Here is a 13,101-nt window from a genome sequence, read left to right on the forward strand (position 1 = left end):
ATCCCAGCCTTTTTACTCCTTCACAAAGTCAGTTTTACTTAAACTTACAAATGAAGTATAAACAGAAAATGCCCAAGTATTTTTCTCTACTGTAGGTATTAATCATCATCCACCTTCAGCTGAGATTCAGACATTGTGAATGTTACAATTTCAGGTTCACTGCTGAGATAAACAGAAAGGTCCAGATATGCTATTTCTCTTTAATGACACATTTTCTGAAACTCTCCGGTTTTCAGTCTTGCCAGATCCATATCTATCTAGGAAGTGTCAATTTTATTTACTTATCATGCATTTATTTTTTATGATTTTGCTTTTCTAAGAAAAAGTCAGTACCAGTAGTTGTTCTCTCCCCAGTAAAAATAATGACTGGATATTGGGAAAAAAATTTCAGACAAATTAGAAATTTCTTAAAAGAGAAAATTAGAAAGTAGTGATTCCAGCTTCCTACAACTTAAAATCTCTTGATTTTTCTAAACATAGTCATGCTTTTGTTCCTCACACTGACTGATGATAGAAATTATGTGTCATCAAGTTATATTTTGTATTTTTCTTTCTATTCTTGCCTTTCTATAGCTGGGGGAGAGGAAGGCAGGGGAGCTTAGTCTGATAGGGTATTATTAATTCTAAGACCACTTACTTGAAAGCTAATCACAGTTCCAGAGATGAGGTTAGCTCTGGGCTTGCTATTTCTCAGCCTGACTCATATGGGTAATGAAACAGGGTCCTTGGAGGGAAAAAATGAATTGTCAGTAGTAGACTGGAAGGTACATTATACAATTCCCCAGATGTGGCTCTGGTTTTAAACTTACTTAGAATGTAAAGCCTGAAGTCATACTGTATCTGGTAACTTAGTTCTTAAAGCCAGTTGGCAAATCTTGGCCTCTTATGCCTCACTTCCTTACTGAAGAAATACCAATAAATCAGGTGTAAAAAGTTGCATTGAATTTTTGGCCATTGTCCTTCTTCATTATCTTCATTATTATTAGAGTATTTTTCTCCGTTAGCCTCAATTATCTAGAAGATAGAAAAGACAGTTGAAAAGACCTTTGAGCAGCCAAAATAGAAGCCCCAATATCCATGTGCTAAAGTTCATGCTTTTAATACATAAAAGTCCCTTGGGCCTTTACTCACAGACTATTTCCTCCATATTTGACAAAATTCCAATGAGTTTGATCATGCTCAATCTTCAGCATGTAAAAAGGAGAAAAGTAGGGCAGCTAGGTGATATAGTGGATAGAGCATTGGGCCTGAAAATTCTTCTTCTCTCATAAGTAACTTAACACTATTTAACTCAGTTTTCTCATCTGTAAAATGAGTTGGAGAATGAAATGGCAAACCACTCTAGTATGTTTGCCAAGAAAACTTCAAATGGGATCATAGGAAGTAGGACATAACTGAACCCAAATAACAAATATTTATTTATTTATTTTTACATTTTTTATTATAGCTTTTTATATACATAGTAATTTTTCAACACTGACTCTTGCAAAAACTTCTCTTTCAATTTTCCCCTCCTTCCCTACACCTTCTCCCTTAGATAACAGCTAGTCCCATACATGTTAAATCTCATACATGTTAAATATGTTAAAGCCTATGTTAAATACAATATGTGTATATATATTTATACAGTTGTCTTGCTGCACAAGAGAGATCGGGTTTAGAAAGAAGTTAAAAATAACCTGGTAAGACAAACAAAAATGCAAGCAAACAATAACAAAAAGAGTATAAATGCTATGTTATAGTCCATATTCATTTCCCAGTAATAACAAATATTTAAAAGTAATGAATAGAATAACATTTTCATAAACAAGATCTCAAAAACCATGACAATACAATGTCATTTAGTGAAAGGATTCTTTACACCTCATTATCTCTTGAAAGTGCTATTATAAGTCAACATGCATTTATTGAGCAATTATTATATTCTCAGCACTATAAAGGTAGATGAAATAAAGATAAGATATAAGGGAAAGTAGATAAGACACAAACACCATACTACATGCTAAATCTATTAGAATGTTGAAAAATAAACTCTTATATGAAATCTGAGGACACAGGTCATTACCAATGGAGGGAACAGGGAAAAATTCTTAGAGGAGCTGGCATTTGAGTAGAGTTTTAAAAGATAAGTAAGAACTGAATAAGCAAAGAAGCAGAGGGCCTTATCTATGAACTACTGGAAGAATCTTGAGGCTAATCTCCTCATTTCAAGTCTACTTCTATTCACTCTCCACTCGGCTTGTCAAAGTATAAATCTGGACAAGTTTATTACCCTATTCAGTAAGCTCTGGTTACTCACTATTTATCTCCAGAATCAAATATGGTGGTCCTCTGGCATTCAAGTCCTTCATAGATTTTTTTTTAACACTCTATAACTAGCTATGCTGATTCTGGTCCTCCAAATATTATGTGATCAGGTAAAGGATTAAAGGAAGGAGGAGAGCTTTAAGGGAGGTAGAGACCAGAGACAGAGAAATCTGTTAGGAATCTATTGCAATATTCAGACAGGCTGGTAATGAGAGGGATGACAGCGAAAACCCAGAGAAGAAAGGGTGAAAACCAGAGATCTCTGACCTATATCAGAGATGCTCTTGGTAGTAACTAGGGGCATGGAGTTGGTAACCTGAGACTTCTATATTTTTAGGAATTTCATCTGTCCCTGTACTTTGGGACTGTAACCAAAAAGCTTAGATGAAATCTTGCTAGTGTTCCTTCTCTTTTTTTTTTTTTGCTTTATAGTTGTTTGCCCTGAAGGCAGCTATTTTCTGGAGGAAGAATGTGTCCCCTGTTCTCTCGGATTCTACCAAGAGCAGCCTGGCAGCTTGGCCTGTGTTCCTTGTCCTGCAGGCAAATCCACCATTTCAACTGGAGCTTTCAGCCAAAGTCACTGTGAGTTAATGAATGCCTCTGAGCCTACTTCAAAAGAGAACTCTCCTTCATACTGTCATCTCATGCCAGGACTATTGCAATAGCCTTCTCGTTGATCTCTCTATTTCAATTCTCTTCCTACTTTAATCCATGCCCCCGAGAATTATCAAAATTATTTTCCTAACTTACTGATAAGATATTATCACTTCTCCATTCCAATAAACTCTGGGGGCTACTTGAAGCTTCTGGGATCATATACAAACTCCTCTGATATTCAGATCTCTTACTGACTCAGCCTACCTTTCTAGTCTTATTATACATACACTTTACAGACTAATTAAACTTAAATTTTTACTGTTTCTCACCCGTGATACTTCATCTCCTATTTCTGTGCATTTTTTAAAAATAAGAATGATTTTTTCCATACTTTGAATATACTTTGAATCTTGCCTCTGTCTCTTAGAAAAGCTCTATCTACTACATGAAGTTTTTCCTGGTATCTCTAATTCTTAGTGTCTTCTCCTTCCTTTTCCCTTCTCCCTCCATCTATTTTATGTTGTTGCTATTGCTGAATTATTTCACAACTCTGTGACTCTGTTTTAGGTTTTCTTGGAAAATATGCTAGAGTGCTGTGTCAATTCTTTCACCAGTTCATTTTACAGATGAGGAAATTTAGATAAATAGCCTTAGGTGATTTGCCTAGAGTCATACAGTTAGTATGTGTCTGAGGCTGTATTTGAACTCAGTTCTTCCTGACTCTGGGCCTGCTGCTAGATCTATTGCACCATCTAACTGCCCATCCATTTTGTATATACCTGTGTGTTGTACACACCTGTATATTGTAGATACTTTTATATACAAAATAGACCTCACCTGATTGCCCCTCCCAATAAAATATAAAGTGTTTGTGGGCAGAGACAATTTCATTTATGTTTTTGTATCCCTAATGCTTAGCACAATGCCTGGAACATAATAGTCACTTAAAAACTTGTTGATTACTGGCTCATTAACTAATTAATCAATAGTCCCTGTCTCCAAGGAGCTTACAGTGAAATGGGGATATAATGTACAAATAATCATGATATTTGCCTGTAATGAAATATAGATGAGTCAGGCGAAACACTAAAAATAATTTAAAGAGAGAGAGATCATTTTCATGTTAGTTTGTGTGGAGAGGTGAAAATTTGAGAAGTCTTCATGAGGAAAGGGACACCACTATTAGGCAATTAAAGCAAAGGAAGATTTCAATAAACGGAGAGGGTGGCCTAGAGGTAGAGTCCATTGCAAGGATTTGGGGTAATATATATTACATACCTTGCAGGGGGGAGCAATTTGTTCCAATGTATATAATAAGTACTCTACCAAAAAGGGAACTGGTAGCAGGGAACTAAGCCAGAGCAATGGGGCAAGACAAGGGAGGAGTCCAGGTGTGTGAAGCAGGCAGGTGAGAGCATCAGTGAATCCCTCTGTGTGAGCTGGAGAGCTGAGCAGGTGTGTGGAGTAGTGGATCAGAAAGTCAGAAAGTGACGTCTTGCTCTTCTAATATTAGTGAGCAAGTAATAGGCATTTATAAAGCACCTACTCTATATGGGGGAGACAGAGGAAGGCAGAAGAAGAGGAGAGCTCTCAAAGAACTCAAAAATCTTGGGATGGAGTATTGGATTTGGAGTTATGAATAGAGGTTTAAAGTCTGCCACAAATATTTCCTAGTTGTATGACTCTGGAAAGTTGCAACTTTTCACTCTCAGTTTTCACATTGATAAAATGTGGGCATGATTTAATGGCATCTAAATTCCCTTTCAATCTCTTACAGGAACATTTTTTACAGAGTTCCCCACCACCACCTTTCCCCTCTATATCATCTTCTGTGTTTAATATTTATTTGCATTCAGGTCATATCCTTCCTAGTAGATTATAAATTTCTTGAAAGCAAAGATTATGTCCCTCATTCATCTTTTTGTCTTTCTGTAAAGCTGTATACACATAGGAAAAGCTTAATAGACGTTTGGTGAATAATATGTAATAGCTAATTTTTATAATATATATAATATACTTATATGTGCCAGGTATTATACCAAGTGCTTTATAAATACTTCATTTGATCCATATCACAAACTTGGGAAATAGGTATATTATTATTCCCATTTTACAGATGAGGAAACTAAATCAGATTAAATATCTTGCCCAGAGTCATACAGCTAGGGCATGTCCCAGGTTATATTTGAATTCAGATCTTTGTCTGTAACCAGTGTATCACTTGGCTGCCTCAAATTGAACTGAATAATCAGAGGTTCACTGAGCAAAGGGGTACTGGAGGAGAAAAAAGGACAGGTCAGCGAAGACATACAGACAGCCAGGCTAAGGGAGATTACAGACTCAAGAGGGGACGACTTTTGCTTGAACTTTCTAGGCAGGTTACCCTCCTACTCACTATACTCACACCATTCCTTAGCTTCTTAATAGCCAACTGGACTACTGCCTGCAATTTGCTGTCATAGGCAATAGAAAATTCTCTGCTTAGCATTGAATGTCCTTCCTTAACTTGGCCTCCTCCTATCTTTCTAGTCTTCTTACTCTTCAATCCATTGTCACTGGCACATTCCATAAATAAGACACTATTTCTCAGCTTCTTCCATTTTCTCTGACTGGCCCTCAAGCCTGGAAATCTCTTCCTCTTCTCCTCTGACTACTGATCTCCCTGACTTCTTTTGAGTTCCACCTAAAATCCTTCCTTCTACAGAACATTCCCTAGCCCCTCTTAATTCTAGTGCCCTTCTACTGTTAATTATTTTCTATTTTTCCTGTATATAGTTTGCTTTGCATGTATTTGTTTACATATTGTTTCTCTTTGAGAACATGGACTGTGTTTCGTCTCTTTTTATATTCCCAGTGCTTAGCACAGTTCTTGAAGGCACATAGTAGGCCCTTAATCAATTTTTATTGATTAATTGGATTTTACTTTGTAAGAGCCAGATATCACTCTGCTCTTTACAGCCTCCTATTCTGCCTGATTTAATGGGGATCCACCATAAGATTCTGACTTTAATCTCTGTTATTTCATGGAATTCATTCTAGGTGCCTGCAAAAGCTGCCTAGAAACCTCCCGATACTATGGAGACTATGGAGACAGAATAAACTGATTGGTTTATTTTTGCCTTTCTTTGTATCTTCAGTGCTTAATCCACTGTTGGGCTCATGGTAAATACTTAATAAATGCTTGTTGGCTGACTGATATTCCCTTGCAGGTGTCACCAATTGTCAGAGGAATGAACTGGGACTGAAATGTGATGATGATGGTGAATACATTCCTAGTCAGAAAGATCTGAGTGATGGGACATCCTTCTGTGTGGACAGCCTTGGGACGATGTTGGCTTGGACAGAAACAGATGGGCCTTTAACTGATTCCCAGTGCCTAAGTATGTACTACATGAGAAACCAACCAAGGGACTAGGGAGAAAACCCACAATGGGAAAGACATAAAAGACACTTTGGGGTCATTCAGATCATTAAATGTGAGCTATTTAGGTCATCCAGCTGAGGAATGAGCCTTAAATATAAGTTCATTTTTGATCTTATCCTTCAGCCAACTTATCCTTTCCCGCAAAACAGATCACTGTGTACAAGAAAAAAAAAGCCTTGGACTTGAATTCTGAAAACCTGATTTAGAATCCCCTCTGACACTTGCTCTTTGGTTGTGGGTAGGTCATTTGTTGTTGTTCAGTCATTTTTACTCATGTCTGACACTTTATGACCTCAGTTGAGGGGTTCTTGGCAAAGATTCTGGGGTGGTTTGCCATTTTCTCCTCCAGCTCCTTTTACAGATGAGGAACTGAGGCACACAAGGTTAAAATGACTTGCTCAGAGTTACATATGTTAGTAAATGTCTGAAATCAGATTTGTTGAGTCTTCCTGACTCGAGGTTCAGCACTCTGTACATCTATCTGTACCACCTAATTGTCTCTGTTAGGTTACTTTATTTCAATTTTCTTATCTATAAAATGGGATTTAAAATATCTATTTAGCATACCTTTCAGGGTTTTTGTGAAGACCAAGTAAGAGAATGCATATGAATAATTTTTTAAATAGTATTTTTCCAATTATATGTAGACAATTTCAGCATTCATTTTTTATAAAATTTTGAGTTCCAAATTTTTCTCCCTTTCTTTCTTCATCTACAGTCTGATATGGATTATATATATGCATATATATATAATATATATGTATATTTTCATGTAAAATATATTTTCATGAGAGTAGTTTTTAACTAGCAAGTGCTATACACATATAAACTATCATTATTATTTTTTAAAGTACCTTCATATCCTTTATTCCCCTTATAGTATAGTATTTTTCTTTTGTTCATACATTGCCAAAGAAAAATGAGACACCAGTCATCTATGGTTAAAGTGGGAGGAATTCAATAGATATGCCCTGAGCTGCAATGACTTAATATCAAGAAAATATAAGGGAAGCCCCCAGTTCCCCTCGTAATGAATTTATGAGAGCAACAGATGAATAACACTCATCTGATAGGCAGATATAGTTCTACTGTAATCTGTACCACCGCAGGGTATAGTCACATCGATGAGATTATGGTTCATTGGAACTCAGTAGAATACCTAATTTGATCCTTACCCTGGGTGATGTGTCACTATTTTATAAATGAAGAGACTAAAACAAAAAAAGCTTAAGAGACTTGCCCAATAATCACATAAGTCGATTTTTCCAGTAGATATTCATAGATGCTTAATAAATGGTTGTTGAAATATGGGAACAAGCATTTATTAATTACCAACTATGTACCAGATGCAGCACTGAATGTTGAATGGATGGAATGATAGATGAATAACTCTTAACTGAATTATTTGCAATGAGAAGTGTCTAAGTGTATGATATATTTGCTGTCTATTCATCCATGCACAATGTTATTTTGCAAGTCTTATCCTGATTTTCTTATAGCCTTATTCAGAGTTTTCAAAAAATATAAGTCTGTTTAAATTCTACCTTGTGTCATCATGGCTACTATTTTCCAATGTTACCTATTTTAGTAGAAAAGTTAATATGTTTCCAAGTTAAAAGACATGTATTCCAGTTCTGATTCCAATAGTTATAGCTTGATAGCTATGGAAAAATTGTTTCACTTGACTGGGACTTGGCTACCTCACCTATAAAATTGGGTCTAATGATAACTATTCATGGTTATGAACAAAGCACTTCATAAGCTATCAAGTATTTTACAAAATTTGTAAAATGTAAGTTATTATTTCACCAGATGGAAAAGAGGTTTGCACTTGTCAGGAGTGACATGGTTTCAAATATTTGTCTCCTGTATTTATTAGCTTTAGGACTCTAGTAGATTCCATTCAAAAAAATGAGTATAATTATACTTGGAATTATCTATCTCACAAAGGTATTTATTATAAGGAAAGTATTTTTGCAAAATTTAAGATGATTGTAGAAATGTATAGACATTTAAGAAGATTGTAGAAATTATTGTTAGGGGTGGTACTCTTGCTTTGCCTTGTATTGTCTTATATTCAGGAATGTCTAAATCTTTTGACCACCCAGTAACTGACTTATTTCCTGCTGAATTTACTCCTTAGCCCTCACTTCCTGCTTCACCATTAATCAAATTGTTCAGGCTTGATCCTCTTGGCCCACATTCAGTTCTCTAATGCAGTGGTTTCTGTAAGAAAATACCTGGGAATAAGGGGAGTCTGATGATATGCCTTTATCACGGAACCCTAGAATTCCTGCTATCCCCAAAAGCTTCCTTTACCTATGGTGGCAGACTTGGAAAAGGAGAACTTTACTAGTTATATGACTTTGGACAAATCATTATACCTTAGTTTCCTCATTTGTGAAATGAGGCTATTGAATTATATGGCTTCTAATCTCTCTTCGAGCTTTAAATCTATGATCCTAGGATTCATAAAATTTAGAACTCCAAGGGTCTTTAGAGATCATCTAACTCAAATGTTCTTAGCTGGGGTCCAAAGGATTCATGGATGGATCCATGAACTTGGATGGGAAAAAATACATTAATCTCTAATTAAAAATGAGCTTTGATTCCCAATTACTTAACCTATTTCTAGGAAGGATTCTATAGGCTTTATATTGGCTGCCAAAGGAGGGGCCATGACACAAAAAAAGCTTAATTACCCCTGACCTTAATCAATCCCTTTAATTTACAACTAAAGAAGTTGAAGCCCACAGAGAAGTATTCAAGATCACATTGCTATTAGTGGAATAACTACAATTAGAATCTACACCTCCTGGCTTTTAGTCTGATGCTATGTCTACTGCACACATTGCCTTTTGCTTACTTTCTTCTCCTTAGGAACTAACAAAAATCCTGGGGAAAAGAAAGCCTAATTTTTATCCTTTTAAATAAAATTAAAGTATTTTTGTTCATGCTTAGACCATGATCTAAACTAGGTTGTGGAGATATTAAAATACCTTGAGAGCAAGCTTACATTAGTAGTAAAGGTAAAGAAGAAAAGGATCATATTTATGAAATTAAATTAAATCAAAATTGGACATGAAGTGTTTTAAAGAAATAGAGTAAATCTCACATTGGGTAGTCTGGGATATAGATGCAAATGTTGCCCCTTTCCAGCCTTCAGCATTTCTTTATAATTCCATTCATTTCTCCTTATCTCTCTTATCTCCCTCCAAGCTCTAGTTGGAGATTCCCAGGGCAAAAAATGAGTTCTTTAGAAAGAGAAGGTCCAGGGGAAGGTATCTTCACTGGCAGTCAATAAAGAGACCATCTCTGGTCACAGGATTGACACACATCCATTGCTTTTGGATAGTTACCCTTCCAAATTCCAAATAGATGATAGGAAGTATGTATGATGTATGGATAATGCTGGAAAAGTGAACTTTTCTCTTACTCAGAATCTATGATTTAAGATTTCTTTCTTTCTAGGATTCAGGATGTCTTAAGCTTTTTCCACTCGTGACCCCTTTTTATTCAAGAAATTTTTACATGACCTCGGATATATCTATCTATATATAGATATATACATATATGTGTATATATGTATGTATGTATCTATCTATATCTATATAAATGTAACATGTAATGATAATAAATCATAATTTTGCAACACTCTCTTCAGTTACAAGTTCCCATATGGGGTCTTGATGCACAGTTTAAGAAATTAGAATTTTAACTAACCCTTGATCTAGCTTATTATCATCAAAAGCATGGTTTGACTTATCAGTGGAGTCATATAAGTCATGTACATTGAAGAATCACGTAATCCCTATGGCTTAGACTTTGCTTGGGCTCAGACATTCCAGCAACATCTGAGCAATAAGGAAAAGAGAAACTCAAGTTCATGCATTAGCCAAGAAGTTCCATTGTACTTCTGAATGAGCAGCTTCTTCTCATCTCAAACAAAATAATCATCCCTGCCCCTTTTCATCTCTCCTTTATGTATTATCTTCCCACATTAGGATGTAAGCTCCTTGTGGACAGAAACTATATTTTCACCTTTTGGTCCAACTCTCTCATTTGATGGATGAAGAGACTGTGACTCAGAGATCATGAGTGATTTATCTAGGGTACACTAATAAGTAGTAGATGGAGAAAGGACTAAAACAGATCACAGGATAAGAGCTAGCTCTAGAAGGGATCTCATGTCTTTATTTTAAAAGTGAGGATCTGATATCCACATACAGTTATCCCTTCCACATCACGACTTTTCCCATCATGATTTTATCATCATGCTGGTTGGTATAAGAAATCAAATGGCAACTTGGGCAGAATTTTGCAGATGTTGCCGACAACACAAAGCCTATGAGCCACATTTTACTTTATGACATTGTAAACATCCCATAAGCAAAAAGAAAAAAAATTCAGACTCTTTTTCTTTTAGCATAAATGCAGGGTCAAACAATTTTATGTGGATTTTCCAGATTGTGGGAGTGCTGTGCCTCTGAACCCAGGTATGTAGAAGGGATAACTGTAGGTTTAAAGGCTCATTTCCAGATTACTAGGTAGTAATTAATTATCATTGATAGAATTTGAACCCATCCCCTCTGCCTCCAGGGCCAACTCTCTTTCTAGGTCTCTACTATTAGATGTGTTCTCTCTATTATGCCCCATAGCCTGAAGGATAAAGCTTTGCGTTTTAGCTGTTTCTGTAAGTAGGCTGCTTGGCTTGCTGCAGTGTTCTTTCCAAGTAAAAATGACAGTTTTATCTAAAACACCTGCTGCCTCCAGGCATTGACAACCAGAAACCCGTTTCCCATTACTGCCGCGTTGTTTTATTTTGAAAAGGCAAATGATCATGTTAAAGATTGATGCAACTTCTATCCTGTGGCTTCTTATGCAAATTTCCTGGGCTAAATTCTGTTCTCGGTTCTGTATGGTAAACTTCCAGTTTCATAGACCTAGTCTTATGAAATTTCAGAAATTTGTCAACCTTTTTGTTTCTATTACAAATAAAATTCATAAAATCAAAAATATTAAAGGATAATGGATTGAGAATAGGAACAGAACTTTAAAATCAGTCCAGGGATCAGCAAACTATTTTTCAGTGACTAAATCTAGCTATTGCCTGTTTTTGAATTGCCTACTAAGCTAATAAAAATAATTTTTACATTTTAAAATAAAGTTTTGTTATATTTTTAAAATATAAGTTTTTAACCATACATAACCATACATAAACCATACAAAAACAGGTCCTGAGCAGGATTTGGCTTTTGAGTTGCAGTTTGACTATCCCTAAATTCTACTTCAACCCAGGAACTTCTAAACCTGTTAGAGCCTTTTTAACTTTAACTCTAGAACATGGAATTCTCAAGCTATAATAAGTTGCAATACAAATATGTTAGAAAACTTAAAAGGGCTGGAAAAGGACTCTAGATTTTTGAATATTGGAACATAAACTATAACATATATATACATGTATATTTAGGGACCCAAAGGGACTTTAGCAGTTAAGTCCAATCCCCTTCATTTGCATGTTGCCTTTTGAAATATCTTTCCTGATGTGCATGGTGTTATAGTCATGTGTCATTTCTAGTAAAAGAAACAAATTTTTAAAATGATCACTATGTAATACATCCCTCTAGGCAGCATATGTAGCAGGAAGAAGACTAGAGTGGGAATGAGAAGAATTTTCTCTACTATTTGCTATCATTGTGGCTATGGGCAAATCATCTACTTCTTTGAATCTCAATTTCCCCATCTGAATAATGGAGGGTAATAATTCTTGTTTAGATTACCCAGCTGCAAGGGTAAAAAAAAAAAAAAAAAACATATGTTGAAAATGCTTTATAAACTTTAAGTTGCTGTTGAGTCATTTTTTTTCAGTCATGTCTGACTCATTGTGACCCCATTTGGGATTTTCTTGGCAAAGATACTGAATGGGTTTGCCAGTTCCTCCTCTAACATTTTACAGATGAGGAAAATGGGCAAACTGAGTTAAATAAGTAGCCTTGTCCAAAGTCACGCAGATAGTAAATGAGGCTGGATTTGAATTGAAGAAGATGAGTCTTTCTAGTGCTCTAGCCATTGTATCATCAACCTGTCCTTTATAAATTATAAAATAGTATACAAATGTGAGCTATTTGACACATTACAACTACTACTTATACCTCTTCATTTCTATACTTTTTAAAGTATGTAGAACATTGTTGTCACAACAATCCTTGGAAGCGTGCAGAAAAAAAAAAGCCTTATTTTCTTCATCTTATAGATCAAGAAATTGAAATTCAGGGAGTTAAAATAACTTGCCCAATCAATCAATCAATATTAATTGTGACTACTATTTGCCAGATATCATGCTAAGTTCTGAATCATCTACCTCTGGAGAGAAGGTATTTTATATTTTGTTTCTGATGCTTTCCAATAAAAGAGATTTAACTACACTGTAGCCTAGTCTAGTGTTTAGGCAACTTTTTTATGGAAAATTTTCTTTAAAATTTATTTATTTAAATCTCCCCTGAAACACTTATAGACTGATTTTATATTTCTTATCATTAGTATTTATTTATTCATTCAAACGGCATTTTAAGTACTTATTAAGCACTATACTAGGTGCTGGAGATACAAAGACAAAAATGAAATAGTTCTTGTCCACAAGCCACTTATATTCCTTTTTTGGAAGAGGGAGTGCATGAAAAAATAAGTAAATATAAAATATGGACTAAGTAAATACAAAGTAATTTCTGAGATAGGATGGGAAAGGACAGTAGCACTTGGTGGATATCAAGATA

The 13,101-nt window shown here is 35.4% G+C and overlaps 1 protein-coding gene across 1 annotated transcript in view; it reads left to right on the forward strand.

The window, feature by feature from the left end:
• TG (thyroglobulin) overlaps nucleotides 1–13,101 on the forward strand; it is a 359,469-nt gene that overhangs the window by 88,060 nt on the left and 258,308 nt on the right. The window contains exons 21-22 of the mRNA XM_051971107.1: nucleotides 2,740–2,889; nucleotides 6,114–6,284. Coding sequence (XP_051827067.1) covers nucleotides 2,740–2,889; nucleotides 6,114–6,284 — 321 coding nt within the window. The remainder of the gene's footprint in view (nucleotides 1–2,739; nucleotides 2,890–6,113; nucleotides 6,285–13,101) is intronic.

Source organism: Antechinus flavipes, chromosome 1 (genome assembly GCF_016432865.1).
Source record: "Antechinus flavipes isolate AdamAnt ecotype Samford, QLD, Australia chromosome 1, AdamAnt_v2, whole genome shotgun sequence".
NCBI lineage: Eukaryota > Metazoa > Chordata > Mammalia > Dasyuromorphia > Dasyuridae > Antechinus > Antechinus flavipes.